The sequence below is a fragment of the Zingiber officinale genome, chromosome 9B, assembly GCF_018446385.1.
Source record: "Zingiber officinale cultivar Zhangliang chromosome 9B, Zo_v1.1, whole genome shotgun sequence".
In the NCBI taxonomy this organism is placed as follows: domain Eukaryota; kingdom Viridiplantae; phylum Streptophyta; class Magnoliopsida; order Zingiberales; family Zingiberaceae; genus Zingiber; species Zingiber officinale.
The window spans coordinates 22,377,806-22,398,416 of record NC_056003.1 but is presented as its reverse complement, the minus strand read 5'-3'; the positions used below and the strand labels follow the sequence as shown (position 1 = coordinate 22,398,416).

The window sequence follows — 20,611 nt, the reverse complement described above, 5'->3', positions numbered from 1 at the left end:
AAATATGAATGCAAAAATAATATGTCATGGCATATGACATGACATACAATCATGACAATTTTAGCATAAAAAATATCTAGATTATCTATCTAAGTATCACTAACTAATTGCTAATTTAAAAGTAATCTTAAGTTGCCCTTATCTCCTAAGAAAATACCAAAATACTAACTTAATTGACATTTCTTTAACTTCTATCCAAATTGCGACAATTTGATTAAACTCAATTCTTAATATTTTATTGACGCATTCTCACTCTTCCAAAGAGTAAAACTTAACTTTTTATTTTCAAAGTGTGACAATACCTTAAAAATGCACCAAAGTGTGAATTTTACTAAGATTGGGTTAACTACCCTTTTAATTTAAGTTAACACTCTATAAACTTATCTAGGGTGTAGAGAAAACACTCTTAGGAACCTAAAATTTATTGGTGCTCCTTGGGTGTTCTAGGTATTCATTAGAGATAACTTTCCTTGATACCTTCTTGATGACCTTCCTACGCTTCTTAGAAGCTAGCCTTGGTCATACTTGTCTCCTCTAGGTCAACTCTAGGGATACCTTCTCTTGTGACATTCTTAATGACTTTCTTAGACTTCTCAAAAGCCTTAGTCATACTAGTCTTCTCAAGGTTACCTCTAGGGATAACTTTCCTTGCTACCTTGACTTAACTCCTAGAAGTAGGGTTAGTTCTATAACTATATGAAATTCTATAATAAGATGGCATATTCTTTTTGGCTTTTGGTCTATATCCCAAACATCTCTTGCCACTAAATGGTTCTTGCCTATCTATCCCTAGATTTTATTCTTTTGACCCCTTATAGATGTTTTTCATTCTTTTAAGGTTCTTTTCTAATTTATCAAGTCTTGACCTCAAGACTTGATTTTCTATTCTTAAATCCTTAAATTTTAATTTTTCCTTATTTCCTGGGATATTTTTATTTTTAGCCATATATCTAAAATCTTTAGAGTTGTGGCCTAAATTATTTTCTACCTTGCTATCCTTAGATAAGATCGTTCTAGCATGAAATAACTTATAATTTTTTCTAGATTTTTAATGCTTCCTAGTTTCATGATAAATAGTATTAAAATGATAGAATTTATTTCTAGCATGCTTTTATCATTATTTAAAAAAATATCATTAACTAATGGTACCTTAGTATTGTTCTTTGAAGCCCCCTCCTCTTTATTTAAGGTTCCTCTCTTGGTAAGCCTTCCCTTAGGGCATTGACTCTGGTAATGTCTCTTTTGATTACAAGAAAAGTATATAATGTGCTCTTTGCCTTTGAATACCATAAGCCCTTGGGTGCTACTTGACCCTTCTTCTTAGTCAACTTTGGACACTTGCTCTTGTACTGTCCATTCTCCCTATACTCGGTATATAATGTGATTTTTATCTTTATAAATTGAAATTTTTATACCTTTGCTTATAGGGGTAGCACATGACTCTTCTTCATTTGACCTAGAAGTAGAAGCTTCTTCTTTCTCCGGTGTCAAAGGTTTACTCTCCCCCTCAATCCTTGAGGAATTTCCTCCTCAAATGTTGAACATTTTTCAACTTTCGAATTCTCTTCTTCTTGATCCAATAAGTCTCCGTTTTTGGATTTGTCTTGATTTGGCAAAGTAGAGGGATCTTCATGAAGCTTGGCCAATTTCTTCCATAACTCATTTGCATCCTTGTATTCTCTAATTTTACATAAAATAGAGCTTGGCAATAAAATAATCAAAATTTTGGTTACCTTCTCATTGACCTTGCATCTCTTGATTTTCTCCTTGGCAATTTTCTCTTTGAACATCTTGGATCTTCAAAGCCCTCCATTAGAGTAAAGCATTACTCTATCTCCATCATGAAATAGTTTTCAACCCTTAATTTCCAAAGATCAAAGCTTTCCAATCCGAATGATGGATGTGTCCGGGTGTTGTATCCGAATTCATCTTGGAAATCCATTTGAAGTTAAGCTCCTTGATGATTGAATCTTTAACCGTTGAAACTAGAGTTTCACTTCAAACTTCTTCTTCTTCCTCTAGCTCATTGCTCTTTCGGTGATTAGTCCAGTGAAGAGTGACGTCGCTCTGATACCATTTGTTAAAACACTTTGGGAGCTAAAGGATGATGATTAGCTTAAATGGCTTTGTTGATAATGATTTGTAGTGGAAAACTTGAAGCAATGCTAACACCCTTGATTTTACTTGGTATCCACCTCCTTGAGGTAAGTAATCCAAGGGTCCACTCTTCTCACTCATAGTACACTATGAAAAACCTCCTTTTAGAAGGCAGAGAAGCCTAGTATAAGTAAATACACAAGCAAATATTAGATATAAATAAGAAATACAACAAGAACAAAAAAATAAATACAACATTAAAAGACCTTTGCTCTTGATCTATTGTTGTTGTGGATTACCTTTTGATGCTTGGAAATGCAGCAGCACTTCGCTCCAAGAATCACCAAGAACCGGGGGAGAAGTTTGGAGAAGAAGATCTCTTGATTTGAATCTTCGAACACCTTTATATCTCGCAGATTAAGGTTACCAATCTATTGACCTTACTCTCAATCGATTGTCATGTCATATCCAAATAAATCCAGCCGTCCAAACCTCGCAATAGTTCTTTTCTTCTTCTCTCAATCGATTATCCAATCGATTACGAGACTTCTTAATCGATTACTCAATAGATTCAAAAGCCCATTGTTCACTCGTGAACTTCTCTCAATCGATCACCTGATCGATTCACTCTCGCGAGGAAGCTATTGTGCTTCGCGACACACTCCTCTTAATCGATCAGCTAATTGATCAATAACCCACTGTTTGTCACAAACTTCTTCTCCCAATCGATTACCTAATCGATTGGGATTAGCTTGATCGATTGCCCAATCGATCTGAGCCCTTTTTGTTTCATGAAGAAAGACTTTCAATCAATCATCTGATCAATTAGCTTTAACTCAATCGATTACCTAATCGATTAACCAATCCTAACTTGCTTAACCCAAGTTGCCCAACTTTTGATCAACCATGATTTGTTGGGACTTCTCCATCAAGTCCGGTCAACCTTTGACCCACTTGGATTTTTCCAACTTCCTATTGGACTTCTGATCACCAAGTGCGGTCCTCCTTGACCCACTTAGGTTTTCTTCTTACCTAACTGCAGTTAGGACTTTTCTCTTGCCAACGTGCGGTCCTCCTTGACTTATTTAGGCTTTCCTTTGCTGACGTGTGATTCTCCTTGACCCACTTGGACTTTTCTTTATCTAACCACAGTTAGGACTTTATCTTACCAATGTGTAGCCCTCCCACTTGGACTTCCCTTTTCCAACATGTCATCCTCCCTAACCTTTTTGGACTTTCCTTTGTCTAACCACAGTTAGAACTTTCCTTTGCTAACATGCAGTCCTCCTTGACCCACTTGGATTTTCCTTTGCTTAACTGCAATTAGGACTTTCCTTTGTTAACGTGCGGTCCTCCCGGACACACTTGGACTTCCCTTTGCTAACGTGTCGTCCTCCTTGACTCACTTGAACTTTTCTTTGCCTAACCGCAATTAGGACTTTCCTATATATAACCCTCAAGTTAGGCCTTTACACTTGCTTAATATTGAGTTAGGACTTTGCCAGTCAAGTATTTAGTCCTCCATGACATACTGGACTCTCATATCACATATCGTCAAATATCCTATCAACCTTTACCTATTTGACCCCATCTCACATATTATCCAAATATTGAAACTCAAGCTCGAATCCACTCGAGTTTAATCAAACTGGTCAATCTTGACCCGAGGACGATTGCATCAACAATCTCCCAATAGATTTTTTTTCTCCAAATGAGGTGCGCAACAATGAGATGTTGAGCTTCTAGACCACCTGTTGCAAGCGCTTTCTGATTTACTCTGACGGCTAGTGGGAAAGTTTCGTGGGGTCAGACAGGTGACCCCAAATTCAGTGTTATTTGATTTATCATTTTTTAAAGTAAAAACATTCTAGTCCCCACATATTAACACAGTGAGTACTTACATAATATCTAATAGGTTTTGAGGTCGATTCTTAGTAGGTGTAAAATACCTTATTGGATGTCTAACCTCTCATGCAAAAGGCCATTATGCTAGGGTAAAATATCCCTCATAATGTATCTACCTATATCTTGTCATAAAGTAAGTGATACTAGAGCATTTGGAATGTGTGATATCACTTTTTACTTCAAAAGATATTTCCAATGGATGAATTTCTTTAATTGACAGTTCACCTAATAACTCTGGACCGATGGATCATCCGTCGTGAGTACTTTCTGATTTATATTAATAGTCGGTGATGAATTTTTATGGGGCCGGATCAGTCACCTCTAAAATTAGTTGGTATAAGTTAGATATATGATGTCAACAAAAAAAAATAAAGGCATTCCCAACTCCGGGACAATGGTGCAACTATAGAGCACATTCTCAATTTCTCATGCATCTAAACATTGAGTTCTAGCTTCGATGAATTATCTAATGAATTTTTCTTAATTTACCGTTGACCTAAGAATATTGGATTCATCTCCTTTAAATATTTTTATTCTTTGGATTCACCTCCTTTAAATATTTTTAATTTATTCTAATGGTTGATAAAAAATTTTCATATAACCGAATCAATTATCTTAAAATTAATCGAAAATTGAATGGTTGATAAAAAATTTTCATATAACGGAATCAATTATCTTAAAATTAATCGAAAACTGAACATTGGAAGTCAATTAGCAAAAATGAAGGCATTCCCGACCCAAAGGTTCAGAGAGAAGCAAAGCCACAGGAACTACAGTGGTTGGTATGTTTTAGTGACCTGAAACTTGCTTGAGTTGCATTAGCTTCTCGCTCTGAGATCGTTTTCTAGGTCTTACCTAGAGGTCCAGTCACATAATATGATGTGCAGATGAACATGATGATCGCTCAGGACCATATCGATTAGCGACGGATTAAGAAATTAAAGATTAGCTGATGTTTTTTAAGTTGGTAATAGATATTAAATTTATAATCATTAATTATAAGAGTAATCGGTTCGATCTTATGAAAGATTTATCTACTACATGAGTAAATCAGAGTGCTTACAGTGAACAGCCATCACCTCAAGTCAATTATCTATTCAGATAAATTTATTCTTTAATTCATAAACTATTCTTAGATAACTCAAAAATTAAGAAAATACTCTGTCATGTATCATTGTCCGGAGGTGTTTGATTGTGGAATTGATGGATTTTAATGGGTTAAATTAAAATTTTATATAGATGATTGTAATTTTATTTTGGGTAAATTTGCATGCACTCCCCATTGGTAAACATAATTTTACATGGAGTCCCCATCCATGAAAAACTTTCTTTTCACTCCCCAGTCAAACATATTTACCTAATTGCCCATGATATTTTTAGGTACAAAAAGTCCAAAAATCAGTATAAATCCTCTTAAATTCAGTATATTAAATTAGAATTTAGTATATTTTCTATTAAATTGAGTACGATTCTTTTTTCACCTCAAAATATACTCGATTTTAGTTTAATGTGCTGAATTTAATAGAAAATATACTCGATTTTTAATATAAAGACTGATTTTAAGAAGAATTATACTCATTTTTGGACTTTTTGTACTCAATTTTTGACTTTTTGTACCTAAAAAATATAGGTTAATTTCAATAAAAAATATACTCGATCCTAGTATAGAGTACTGGATTATAGTGGAAAGTGCTGAATTTAACAGGAATTATACTTATTTTTAGACTTTTTATACCTAAAAAATAAGAGGGATAATTTTGATAGAAAATATACTCGATTTTTAATATAAAGTACTGACTTTAAGAAGAATTATACTCGTTTTCAGACTTTTTGTACTTAATTTTGGATTTTTTTGTACCTAAAAAATCTGAAGGACAATTTTGGTATCAATATTTGTATGAGGGAGTTGAAACAAGTAATACTTTACATGTAGGGAGTGGAAATAAAGTTTTTTAGGTATGGAGATTGCATGTAAAGTTATAATTATCATTGGATATTTTTCTTTAATTTACCGTTTTATTTTAATTGTACTATTAAAAAATATAAATATGAATACTTAATAGGACTGGGCTAGAGTGACAGCTCTGATCCATGCCGACTTAAGTGTCATACCTAAATGAATACCTTCTTGTGATTATTTTATTAGGTTATTTGAGTGATTGTTGGAAATAATTTCCATCCTACTTGATATTTTATATGACTCGCCTAACTTACAAGATCTTTCTTTTAATTAGTCTATTTAGCCTCACTTGTCTACTAGCTTGCTTGCTCTAAGTGACTGGATTGCTCTAAGTGACTATTGGCTCATCTAGTTAGGTTGCCTTGCATGATAGGCTTGCTTGTCTAGCCCGCCGAATTTGTCTAGTCTGTCTCACACCCAATGGTGCTCCCGGCTACGGTATATTTTGTTGGTTCTCAAGTATCCACAACGATTCCCAATTATGACGTACTATAAAATATTTTTCTCTAAAGAATTGACAAATCTAGGACGTTGATTCCTGGATAATGAGATGCTTCTATTTTTAAATTTACCTTCATAACTAGCAGAAAAATTTAAGGACCAATCACATCCAAAATTAATGGGTTCCAAAAGCTAGAAACTTAAATAATAAAAAAATATATATACATTTTGTCACCCGATAACCCACCTGGCCAACCTAAGCAATTTAGTAACACAATCAACCTAATTGACTCATTCAATCGCACTGACTCAGGACCCATTTGGTCTGAATGGACAGTCAAATAATTATATTTATTATTTAAAGAATAAATAAATAAATAAATAAAATAATTATTTCTGTATAAGTTAGGGATAAACAATTCAATAGAAATTAAGTTTCATTTCCTATTAAATATGGAAATAATCCATAATAATCACAAAAAATGGAATAAATATTTGCATAAAAAACACACATGACACGTGCAAATTACACATCTTCAAAGAATATATGAGGATATTCATATTACACATTCACCATGTAGGTAGACAGGTATTTTCATTATTAACTCTGTACAGAGTGAAACCCACCAGAGAAGGTCATTCATTCCCTTACAGACATTAGTTTGTAATTTAATGATACAAAATCCATCAACTCCTAATTGCTACAAGTTACAGCCAACATAAGTGCCCTTCGAGTCAATTACCTGCACGTAGGCTTGTGAAGGTATTATTTCTTACATCAGATCATTGATTTGGCATCACATCACATGAAGTCCATCGGATCGTTTGGAGAATGGACACTCGGTGTCTGACCATTGCAGGAACTTTGAGTTTTCGATGGATGTATGGGAGGAAGCTGCTGTGAGTGAGAATAGTAGTTTGATATAGACTGCTGAAACACTCCATTGAAGTGATCTCCGCTTGCATTTGGAACTTGTCCAGTTGCTATCCTAAGCCGCTGCACTTCTTCTCTTAAAGCTTCATTCAAAGCTGTGTGGGAAAGGAAAAAAAGATCATGATCAGGAATGTCATGCATCCATACAGAGATCGAAATTAGAACCTTTCGGTAGCGTAAAAACTTGTTCTTAAGGATGTTAAGCTCCCAGCAACTGGTCAGGTTGGTGAAATTAACTATTGGACTTGAGAAAATTTTTGTTAGTAAATCTCCCAATTGACCATTAGAATTGATAAAGGAAATGATGATCTTACTAGATCACATTTTCTCAATGATAAAGTGACAATTAATTTCTACATACTGATCTTAAAAATCCTAAGGATTGCCTCTAACATCTTTAGCCCCTACATCGATCAAATGGCATTGAGACGGCTGCACAATGCTGATTGAGTGTCAACCTCCCAATGATAGCATTGTCGGGCTTAGGCAAGTCCATGAGTAGGAATCTGGTAATGTCACACCAATGGGGCACCACCCTGAGTTTTGGCCGAGACTAGCCACTCCCTGAGATGCCGGTCAAGTGAATCAGTGTTATCACAACTAAGAAGTCCACCATGAATCCAAGTTTAGAGAAGGCTGAATAAGACGATGTTACCATTGTGGTCTTGGTATCTAACAATATTCAACAAATGTACGCATGGGAGATCTCCACTGCGATGACCAAGGTGTTATTCTACTCGGAAGATATCACCCAAGGTTTGTCTTCCAAGAAAATGTGAAGAACTCTGTTGACTCTGATCACTTGACACCAATTTTGAGAATTTGTTTGGGCGTAGGCACACTGTTCACTCGATGAATCTCCTTTGATTATTGGTCGTCCAAAAATCATGCCTGCAATAGGCTGGTGGGGATCCAAGGTTTTGCATCACACCTCTTTCTCTCATGACCACCACAGACTTTAGCATGTGCCCTCAATGGATGAGCTTCTCAAAATCCACCTGCAATTGGTGGTATTCTTTCACGGTGTGGCTTGTGTCCTGATGATATCAATAATATTTTACAGGGCTTTGGTGTTACGAGGGAATCTTCAAAGGGGCAGGCTACAAAAACAAGTTCTGATCCTTCTAAGAATTTTTTTTCTTGGCCGGTGGTGAGAGAAGTGAACTTGATCGAGAAAATAGGTTCATGTCTTTCATGTTTGTTGTTCATGTCTTCTAACCTTCATTACTAAAATCCTCTAGGAAACTAGAAACTCGGACTTCGCTCCTTTTTCATCTCACGAGCTCACTTAGCCTCATCAAATTAAAGTGTGCATTTTATGAAATGGTATGAAACTCTAGGAAGATTGTGATGCACATCAAAGGTGAACTCGAATCCATCAGCCCAGTTATGGTGACCGTGAGAAAGATTTTGAAGTTCTTTCCATGTTTCAGTTTCCTTCCGCATCGAGTCTTCACACATAGTCTCTAAGAGAGACTCTTCTTCCCAGTGCTTGATGTTAAGCAAGTATGAATTCTTCTTCCAGTCAACATCCTGCGAAACGCTCAATGAATCTTCAAGTGAGTTGGGAGAAGATGAATGGCAACCCTTAGCAGGTCCATATACCACCATTATGCGACCCTTTTCAAGGTTGTTAAGAAAACTCAGCATAATAGGGTGGGACCTAAATTAGTGGATAGATATCTGGGTTCAAAAATTCCCTAGATGGTGCTCAATGTCAGTTGAGTCATTGTAAGATCAGAAGCACACTAGGAATAGACTAAAACCACCTCTTTTGTCTGCTTGAAAAAAAAAAGGTTCCTTTATCCCATGACCCCATCTTCCTCCGACGATAACTCTTCCTTCTTCCTCTTCCATGGTGGCAAGAGACGCAGGAGGCATCAACCACCTCTTTTATGAGAGGTTTTCTTATGCCCAGCCATAGGGTCCCTCTTAATATTGCATTCACGATCACCTCCAAGTGAGGTTGTCAAAGCATTCACAGTGCTCCTTAGGACCTCCGTATGTGCAATAGGTTGTAATCAGAGTGGTGAGGGATTGTATGGCTTTCAAACATGGACTTCATCACCATTTCAGGACAATTGTGGCAAAGACTATAGTGTGAGTATCAGCAAGACAACCAATAAGGGTGTCTGGACAAAGGGCAGGGCACAATAAGTCAAGGCTCTAAGGACCACAAGGGTGTTTGGGATTCTAAAATGGTGTATACACTATTCGTCCTTTATTCCATCGGATTTCATCTTATCAATAAGGTCCTCCTATTGTCAATGTTAATGATTATGGTGGTAGGGGATGGTCTGAATCATTTGGCAATCCAATTTAGTTGGTCTAAGTAATTCAATGAGAAAACAGTTTGAATGAGTAGTTCAACACATTATCGAAAAGGTTGAGTCCAAGGGAATTAAGTCCTGTAGCGGAAGACCCGGATCAAGGCGAACTGAACCGAAGCAGAGGGTCCGGACCGAAAAAGTCAACTCTGTTGACTTTCTTGATCCGGACGCCCGGAACCAGTCTGGGGCGCCCGGAACCCTTCTGGGCGCCCGGACATGGATATTATCCAAATCGCGGTCAAACGCGATCTATGCGAGAAGGGATAAAGTTTTATCCCTTCCTAGGCGCCTGGAACCCTTCCAGGCGCCCCAACCAAGGCTATAAGAAGCTCAATAACTCAAACAATTAGCATTTCCAACCCTTGTATGCTTTCTTTAGAGTTTAGCTTCTATTTTTCTGTGTGTCATTGTTGTAAGAGGCTTCTCCGCTTGAAGGAGATACTAGTGCGACACATTCCTTGGATTAACAACCTCTCCGGTTGTAACCAAGTAAACCTTTTGCCTCCTCTTTTAGTTTATTGCTTTTATTTACTTTATGCAAGTGCTATTCTGAGAGTTCGAGAAGGGTAATTTTCTTTTACTTTTGCAGGGCTATTCAACCACCCCCCCCCCCTTCTAGCCGACCAACGCGAACCAACAAGTGGTATCAGAGCGAGGACGCTTCAGGAGGACTAAGCACCGAATTAATGGTCGGACCAAGTATCTACCTGCCGAAATTCGAAGGGGAATTCGCTAGCTGGAAAAAGCGAATGCAAGTATTTTTCAAGACAGACTTTGATTTACTTTTAATTATGAAATTCGGTTTTGTAGCACCGGAGGGCAAAGAAAAATACAAGTGGACGAAAAAGGAGCAGGCCGACTACGTAGTAAACGGTAAGGCAGAATTCCATCTGCTGAGCGTTCTTCCGCCACAAGAAGTCAACTGGATCGGCAACTACCACTCAGCAAAGGAACTATGGGAAAAATTCCTTGAGCTGCACAAAGGAACGTATGAAGTCAAGTGATAACTATGATTTTGCTATATTATTTTGAATCATAATGCATATTTTTATTGGTCTATTCATAGCTTAATCTCACATTTACATCATATTTCATAATTGCATATGATTTTGGAACTAATTGCAAATTAACTTATTTTCATGGTATTTGATGCTAATATTTTATTATTATTTTGTAGGCATCAAAAGGGTCATGGACCCGATCAGATCAGGCCACATTTAGGCTCAAATCTAGGGTTAAACAAGGCGATCAAGCTTTGGATCGATTTGGACTGTCCATTGAAGATTGGAGAGATCTGAGCCATCCGTCAAGCATTTGGTCCATCCAACCTAATGGGGAGTAGATCTGGACTGTAGATGAAGATCAGTATTGTTGGATCAGATTTTAGGCTATCTTCCACCGTTGATCAAGCTCCGAGAAATCTCAACCGTCCGATCAGATTTGGGAGGATTTAAATAGCCGCGAGAAGCTACAAGGAAGCTGGGCTCGGCGTTTTCGCGACTATAGTATCTTCTTCCCTTCTTCTCCGCAATGCCGAGTTCTCGTTCCACAATTCAGATTCGAGAGCAGACTTTCTTCTCCGACGGCGATCCTGAGCTGTCGGCGTCCATCTTCCAAGATCGGAGAGTGCTAGAAGGAGGTTTCTCGGCACGACTTGGAGTCTGTTTCAACGCCGCGATCCGGTGAGAGGGAGGTTTCTCGATCAGCGATCTTCGCATCCACTAGAGCTTGAAGGGAGATTTCTGAGAGTCTCTGATCATCTTTCCGATCTCCATTCCACAGCAAAACTTGGACGATGCGGCCATTCAATCCGGTTTGTGAATTTACAAATTCATGCTCTGTTCTTTGTTTGATGGGGTTACCAGTCGGATGTGAGTTTGAGGGGAGGTTTCTAAGAGCTGTGATTGTTCTCTGGTGATGGTTGGGAGCTTAGTTGATTGTTTGTTGGATGTTGGAGGGGAGGTTTCCAAAGACATATCTGTTGACAGCAGATTGATGAAGTTTGGTTACGGTTTGGGTTTGTGGAATGTTTAGGGTTTTAGGTTTCTTTGTTTTGACTTTGAATTGTTCATGTTCATGCTCAGATCTTTAGATCTGAAACTTTTTTTTGCAATTCCAATTTCTGTTTGAGATTTTGTATTTCTGATTTCAAATTCTTGCTTTCAAACCCAGACCTACTGTACTTTGGCAAATGATCTTTGTTCTGTTAGGTTTATTTTGCAATACTGATACTGATAGTTTTAGACTTTTGTGATCTAGTTAGTAAACCTTTGTTCTGATTTAGATCTTTGTACTTGTAATCTTGCTTGAATGAAGATTGATAAACTCTAGCTATGATTGTTACCTCTGTTTGGTATAATTTTGTTTGAGCTTACGATTTACTTGTTAAGTTTGATTGTGGATGTGAATTGAAGGGTTGATGACTGATTTTCTTGATTAAATAGTGCATTTAAATCTGAATTTAATTGAAACTAACTTTGTGAGAACGAAATTGTGTTGTGAATCCTTCTCTGATTTCATAAATGGTTTTATTAGATGAATCCAAATTGTGTGTGAATCAAGTGGAAAAGCATAATAGACCTTGATGATGCAATAATTTCATTTGAATCAATTCTAGAGCACTCACACATTTACTAGTTACCCTTGGAAAAATACGACTTGGGACTCCTTACTACAACATTTGTCTTAATCTTAATGAGTTTCAATTTTAATTAATTTAGAGCACCTCGTGACATGCTAAAAGGTCGACACCATCAAGCTCGCAAGACAGGATTTACTTCGCAACCAGCTCACCAGCATGCGACTTGAAGAAAACGAAACAACCGCACATCTGCACTCGAAGATTAAGGAAATCATCACCGGACTTTCGAATCTCGGAGAAAAGATAAGTAGCTGAAATTCGCTAAGGTACGCACTCAATTCATTTCCTAGAAATTCAAAATGGACATCACTAGTAGATGCCTTTTATATTTTGAAAGACTTAGAAAAAATACATTAGAAGAATTATTTTCCACATTTGAAGTACATGAATCAAAATGTGCAGGTACGAAGGAGCACAAGCAAAACATCGCCCTCAAAGTATCAAGAGACGAATATGAGTCAGAGTCTTCTCTCGACGACGAGGAAATGGTTATGATGGTAAGACACTTTAAGAAGTTATATAATTATAGAAAAACTAACAATTCGCAGGTAGAAAGAAAAGGACGATCTGCTGCTACCACTGCAACGAAGAAGGGCACGTGAAGGACAACTGTCCCAAGCTAAAGAACAAGGACAAAGACAAAGACAAGAAGTCTGTCCAAACAAACAAGCGCAAGGTCTTAAAGGCGACGTGGGACGATACGTCGTCTGAATCGGAAGTCGAGGTCTTCTCCGGACTTGCATTACTGGCAAGTCATCAAGACGAGGACTACGATTCAAGCTCGTCCGAAATGAGCATCGATGAAGAGGGAGCTATTTCAGAAGAAAGCAGCAGTTCAGGGAGAGACACGGATAACGAGATCGACAAGGTAAGTCAGGTACGGTCTCTTCCTCCCGATAAACTCTATAAGTTTGTTAAATTGTTAACTAAAGTCTGTTGCAAGTTAGAAAAGGAAATTAAAAATTTAAAAGTAATTCTAGCTAAATCTTGCCCATTAGAAGGGTTAGACAAATTAAAGTTAGAAAATGAAAATTTGAAAAGACAAATAGATTCTTTAAATAATCATGCATGTTCCCATAATACAAATTTTAGAAAATACAACAATTTAAATTGGTATTTTAGATATCACCAGGGACAAATTAGAAATATTTCAAAAATGTATGCCCTTAAGAAATTTTTAATTAATCCAGTAGGCTGAAATCTATATTAGGTTCCAAAGTCTTGTTTAACTTGAATTATTAATTAGATTTAGCGCTTTCAGCGAGAAAATTAAACAGTTAATTTTTTTATGAGGCTCAATAACCAAGAAGGCCTAGTGTCTCGCCACTATCGGAAAGCCAAAATATTGAAATGAAATGTTTAATTAACTTTCTGATAAAGCATTAAAGTTAAAATTAAATAATGCTTTAGAAAGTGTTTCAAATATTTTTTTTGGAAATAAAAAAAATGCTTAGAAAAATTTTCTTGCTTAAGTTTTCTGCTTAGAAAATTCTCAAAAATAATTTTGATTACAAAAACTTAGAAATTTTTCAAAATATTTTTTTATGCAAAATTGTCTAACTTAGATTTTTTTTTCTAATTTAGAAATTTTCTTTGAGATTTTCTTTTACTTAGAAATGTTTTCTAAAAATCATTGAAATAATTTTCAAAATTTTCTAAGTTTTAACCCTTAGATTTTTCTTGGAATCCCATTTTTTATGTGATCAAAGGGGGAGAAAGAAAAGTATAAGTTTAAGGGGAGGCTACAATTTTTCTATCCTTTTGCACTTTATTGCAATATTAGTTATTTTATTTTTATGTCTATTTACCCTACCTTAACTTGGGTTGCTCACATCAAAAAGGGGGAGATTGTTGGAGCCCCAAGGTTGTTTTGATGTGATCAACAAGTTAAGTTAGGTCCTGTGGTGTTTTAACCTTGTGTCTAAGTGTGCAGAAGCTTAAGAGCACAGGGAGTCGAGCAAAAGACGCAGCTAGCGAGAAGGACGACACAGGAAAGAACCGACGGGCTTGATGCGTCCGAGGGACGAGGTGTTGCGGAAGAGTACGCGGGCGGGCGAGAAGGAGGCAAGCGGCATTTCCGAGGGACGAGAAGCCGGAGCGGAAGGTTGCTCGAGAAGGTCGGAAGTTGGGTTTAAGTGAGCCCTATTCCGGATGGTCGAGATCACCCAAGCAAACAGAGCCGGAGCGGAAGACCCGGACCGAGGCGAACTAAACCGGAGCAGAGGGCCCGGATCGAGAAAGTCAACTCTGTTGACTTTCTTGGTCCGGACGTCCGGAACCATTCCGGGCACCCGGACCTGGATATTATTCAGATCGCAGTCAAACGCGATCTATGCGAGAAGGGATAAAGTTTTAACCCCTACCAGGCACCTGGAACCCTTGCAGGCGCCCTGACCAAGACTATAAATATAGCGTTGGTCCAAGAAGCTCAATAACTCAAGCAATTAGCATTTCCAACACTTGTACGCTTTCTTTAGAGTTTAGCTTCTATTTTTCTGTACGTCATTGCTGTAAGAGGCTTCTCCGCCTGAAGGAGATACTAGTGTGACACATTCCTTGGATTAACAACCTCCCCGGTTGTAACCAAGTAAACCCTTTGCCTCCTCTTTTAGTTTATTGCTTTTATTTACTTTATGCAAGTATTATTCTGAGAGTTCAAGAAGGGTAGTTTTCTTTTACTTTTGCAGGGCTATTCAACCCCCCTTCTAGTCGGCCAACGCAAACCACCAAAAACATACCGATTGGAAGAGGGAGAGTTGATGGACTTGTAGGTCCAACCAAGAGTTGTTCCCTTCTTATAGACACTATATAGGCCAAGGCTGTGGTTTCACTAGGACCGTTTCATGCTCCCCCAAGGATTACTCCTACTGCAATCCATACACAAGAACTATAGTTGTGAGCTAATGAAATGGTCCACCAATGTGACAAGGAGAGGTAGATGCAACCATCCCATGGTTTGGCAATGGCACAAGTTTCCAATGTTACTTGTGTGGCAAAAGGCGATTCACTTGTCCCCAGCACCCACGCCAATTCGTCCCTAGGCCAACACGGAGGAGGTAAATCACAGATGACTACTATTCATTAGTGCAAGTGACCAAGGCATGTGGGAGAACATACTCAGATGCGCCGAGTTTTGACCCTAAGACCTCATGTGGCAACTCCTCATGCCTCAACCACCACACCGCCCTGAGGGGACAAGTTTCCAATGTTACTTGTATCATATGATTGTTGCGTCTATTAGGTTCAATGGAGCATGATCTACAAAGGGGAGAATGATTCTTGACTATCAAGGATCAGCATGTCATTCAAGTGAAGAAGTCGTTGCAATTAAAGCATGACTATCAGCATGTCATTCTCACTACCAACTCAACTGTTGACATTTGGTTGTGCTAGCTAGGTGGTTAAGAAAAATATAACCGGTTTTGATACCGTGTTAAAAAAAATAAGAAAAAGGATGTTTTTATTAGGAAATTCATTCTCATACATATTAATATGTATATTAATAAAATCTGAGGAACGAATTTCTTCAATGTTTTAGACAACAATTTGTGGAGTCAATTGAGAGATTTGATTGATGTCTTTCTTCCATTTCATTTTAGAGAACTAGAGATTCCAACTACAAAGAAGTAACTAGATTCTTTCCATAGTTGTGAAAAGCGCACGTCGCCTAGGCGTAAGGCGCAGCCAAGCGCGTCATTTGCACTTGGGCAATGACCTAGGTGCAGTACTTAGGGGTGTCAAAATTAAACCCGACCCGATGACTCGACTTGACTCAACCCGAAAAAAATCAAATTCGGATTGGGGGTTTCAGGTTCGGGTCGGGTTTGGATCGGAGATTTTCGGGTCGAATTTAGGTTGGCCCAGATTGAGCCGAATTTAGGTTTTAGTGAGGTTTTTTTGGATTAAATTAAATTAAATTTTATTTTGGAAATTAAGATGCTTTGATGTATATCAATATCAATGTTAGTATAATAATGATGGAGTATTAGATAAAAGTGAACAATTATTGGGAAAATAGTAAAAAAAAAATCATTTTTTTAATCGGGTTATTCAGGTTGGGCTCGAGTTAGTCGAATTTAGGTTTAGGGGTTTCAGGTTGTATTCTTCGTATCACGTTTGGGTTGGATTTTTTTTATAATTTTTTTTTCAACCCGACCCAAGCCAGACCTGACCCATCTGAATTGGCACCCCTAGCAGTACATGAATGAAGAGCGCTTAAACATACGCCTTTTGAGAGGTTAAGGCATGATTTTCCTAGCCTTATTGAAGTTTTAAAGATAGACGGTTCATTAGTAAAAGTTCTTTGTTTGGTTGACTAGGGAAAAAAACCTGCAATGGGATGCGTTTACGAGGCAATGGATAGGGCTAAGGAAGCTATTGATGCCTCATTCCATAGCAATGAAGATAAGTAATTAAATATTTTTGACATCATTGAAAAAAGATGGTCGATACAACTCCATCGACCTTTGTATGCAGCTAGTCATTTTTAAACCCCAAAGTTCTTCTATTCGGATTCTAAAATACAAAATGACATAGAAGTTGTGATGGGTTTGTATAAGTGTGATGTGTGAAGGTGATGAACTACAAATTAAAATCACGTATCAACTACCAATGTATAAAAGGGCTAAAGGATTTTTGGAATGCCCATGGCCATTAGACAAAGAACCAAAGAGTCGCTAGGTGATCATTTTTTTTCCTTAATATATTATAGGTAATGTTATTTGAAACGACAATTGATCGAAGGATGCATTTAAAGTTGCAAAATTCTCAAAAGGCACAACGCACTTTTAAATTTCCCAAAGGGCGCACTTGTTTCTTATTTTACCCCTCCCGCCAACTACGGTGCTGTATTTAAAGAACGCACCACTGTGGTGCTGATTTTAAGTACCACAGTGGTGCTGATTTTTGAAAATCAACACCACGTTGAAGAGGAGGAAGAAATGAGTGGTACTGTTCTTTGAGAACTAAGAGAAGAACTTCTACAAATCAACTTATCGATGAAGAGGAGGAAGAAATGAGTCTTGAGGAAACCGAGAAGATGATGAAGATTTTGATGATTTAGATATTTGAAGTTTGTTTTTTCTTTAATTTGAAGTTTGATTTTGATTATGAAGATAAACTATTTTAATATTAAAATATTAGTGAATTTTATATTTACATTATTGTTTAATATTTTATGGACTATAGTGAAATTCCCTATGTGTTTGAATGGTAGAAATTTATACCCAAAGCACCTTACTTCAATAAGGCATATGCCTCACCTTATGTCTAGTTCCTCAGGCCCCACAACACTTGTGCGCTTTTGGGCGCCTCCTGCCGTAAATAACTATGTCTTTCATATCCATTAGTGTGTTGTCGGCTTTGTCAACTTCAAATAGCCCTAGATTAGAACAGCTTTTGAGGTGTTTGGGTCCTGGATGCACTAGCGCTCAACACATTGAAGGAGTGCTTGCCAAGGTTTCTCAGTCTAGTATCCCACACCTCGCTTTTATAATATCCACATATTCCACTGGCCTTGCAGACATGGTCTCAGCACACCCATCTTATATGCCTCTTTCATGACATGCTTTTGTTCCAGTTAGAAAACAAAGTGAAGAAAAGAGAAAGGGAGGAAAGTTGTAGGAACAGCTTTTATGTCCTCACCTAGTTCATTAGATTGATTATTAGCCAGGTGAAAATAGGAAAGTGGGGAAGAGGATAAAGGATGGTAAAGTGTCAACTAACTGAAATTGCAACAGTGCCCATTATAGCCTATGTGCTTACTATTATAGTAATGCAACTGGGTAGGCTTTTAACATCCCACTCTTAAAAAACTGAATTTCAAGGATGAAATATGTTGAGCCACTTAAAACCTCCATCAAACAAACACAAAAGTAAAGTTATTAAACTCCTATCTGTTTTTTGTCACCATAGATGGTAAGTTTGTGGTAAAGGAAAACCATCATGAATTGTAGTTAGCATACTTCCTGAATGGCCATCATTTATACTGAAGAGCATAGGAAAAAAAACATGTAAGTTGATCTTGCATTGTGTGAGAAGAAAGCAAATCTTAGGATATGATGATAGTAATTCTTAAGTATTGTGTGAGAAGAAAACTGCATGTTAGAAAGCTTTGGACTACCTTCAATGTTCTTTTGCAGGGTGATAATAAGAAAATTCGTCCCTTTGCAGTATAAAATCAATCAAAAAAAAATCCTATGTTTATGAGATGAGCCATATTATATAATGCACTTGAGGAAATAACAAGGCATCCTAAATATATTTCTTAATATTTTTTAAGTTAGGGAGAGGAAGCAAAAATAATAATTCATGCCGTCTAGTTATTCCTTTAGTAACTTGAAGCTACCATGTGATTTCTTGATATCAATGTATTTCCTAAATTTAGAAGATTACAATGGCACACTTGAATCTTTTGGCAAGAGTTATTTGCCAGTAGTACCTTTGACAACTAAACTAAACTCGTCTGCCCATTTAATAAAAATCATAACTAGAAATTGCTAATGTGTTTCAAAGCTCCAAAAACAAGGAAAAAAAAAAGTAGAAGAAAATATAAATCTGAGCATGAAAGCATACCATCACGAAGTTGAGCCTGTTGTTCCATAGCCTGCAACCGCAACTTGAGCTCCCTATTCTCAGTGGTCAAATCAGTGGTATCTCTCTGCATTATTAAAAAAATCAAGTCGCTCATCTCTCTTATTTCAGATACTTACAACAAATAGAACAATGTGAACAAAGAACTTTTGGTTTTTTAATCTTGTGAAAACATCACGAATCAATTTTACTTTCATAGGATGCTTGCCTAGCACCAAAAAACACTTAAATTTTCATGATGATTTGAAAAGTTTAAGTGGTATCGAATGGTGAGCTCTAGTTCAAACCTGAAAAACCGTGAGCTGTGCAGATAGTGTAGTTGCCTCAGTCTGAAGTGTTTGCACCTTCCGTTCAAGTTCACCTGTGTAACGGACTTTCCTTTCCTTAGAACGCGCAGCAGATTGTCTGTTCGCAAGGATCCTGTAGCAAGAATTAGACAAAGAAAAAAAACTGTTACACGGCGAGATCAAAGAAAAAGGCTAAAAGAGATTAGAATAAAGTGAACAAAATTAGTATACTCAGTTGAACAGATAAAGCTAACCAATGAACAAAAAAATACATTAAAAAGGAGGCAAAATTCACATTTGAGAACAGCCGAAAGGTGAAGGACCAAACATAGCTGAAAAAAGAGGTGGAAAAGAAGGATAATCGAATGAGAATAGTCAAAACAAATCATATTTGAAGTCGAAACAGAAAGTAGCAAACGATCGAACCTAAAGATCAAATTGCACGTTATTGCTAAAGAAGGAGTTGAATTATTGTAAGGAATAAAAGGGGCAGATGGAAAGAGGAGACAAAGATGGTGCCTTTTTGCCCTTCTGGGGTCGAGGAGGGCCAGCTCCGCGAGCTTATCAGCCGGCATGGCCTTCTTCGCATAATCTGATAGAAGCGACGCCGAGTCTTCCTCGAATGACGAGATCGACCCATCCATGGAGCCGCTCCGCCGATGGTGCCCTTTCCTTTCTTGTCCCCCTTCGTAGCTGCCACCGGCCTGGAACCCCAGCCCCTCGAAGAGCGCGGTATCCACCGACAAGCTCCTCAGGTGAGCCCCCGGGACCGGCCTCGTCGACGGTGCCGCCGGGTGATCCACCGCTCCATGCTCCGCTAGGAGCGCTCCGGAGCTGCCCGCCTCGCAGCCTCCTGACACGTTGTCGTCCGAGAGGGAGGGGAAGTCCAAGTCAGAAACCCCGAAATCTGGGTCGGTGTCGAAGAGTAGGTCGTCGGGGAGGCTGAGGAAAGTCTCGGAGATGGCCCGACGGTGAGCTCCTCCGCCGCCGCCGCCGCTGCGAGGGTTCGGCATAGGGATCTGCCCGAAGCGGTGGCCGAAGGCCGAAGGCGCCAGCGGTGGACCTCCCGTCTCCATGGCCGCGCACCTACCGGTCGGAGTGACGCACGCCGCTTGTCAAAGAAACAAAGACATGGCAAGCGGAAACGCGTCCTCAGTCAAAGGAATACGCCGCACCCGACGGGCGAAGTCATAGAGTTGGAAATATAAAGCCTGGGCACCGCTACATGCATTCCCCTTGTTTACTCACTCACTCATTGGTCAACTGATAAGGACCCCACGGCTTGTCTTGGAGACTTCACCGGTGGCGGTCTCGCTGTAACCGTAGGAAATCAAATAATTTAATTCAGGAGATAAAAAAAAAAAAGGGCAAAGAATAAAGAAATATATCCTTTTTTTATTAAATTTATTTTTTAATTTATCATAC

General features: G+C 38.1%; 1 protein-coding gene across 1 annotated transcript; it reads right to left on the bottom strand.

Moving 5' to 3' along the window:
• Positions 1-6,916: 6,916 nt before the first annotated feature.
• Positions 6,917-20,376, bottom strand: LOC122022469 (transcription factor VIP1-like). Its single transcript, XM_042580489.1, has 4 exons — positions 19,706-20,376; positions 19,187-19,319; positions 18,882-18,966; positions 6,917-7,432 (listed from the first exon to the last, which is right to left on the bottom strand). The coding sequence occupies exons 1-4, from the start codon at positions 20,260-20,262 to the stop codon at positions 7,206-7,208; spliced, it is 1,002 nt and encodes a 333-aa protein (XP_042436423.1). The 5' UTR covers positions 20,263-20,376; the 3' UTR covers positions 6,917-7,205.
• Positions 20,377-20,611: the final 235 nt, after the last annotated feature.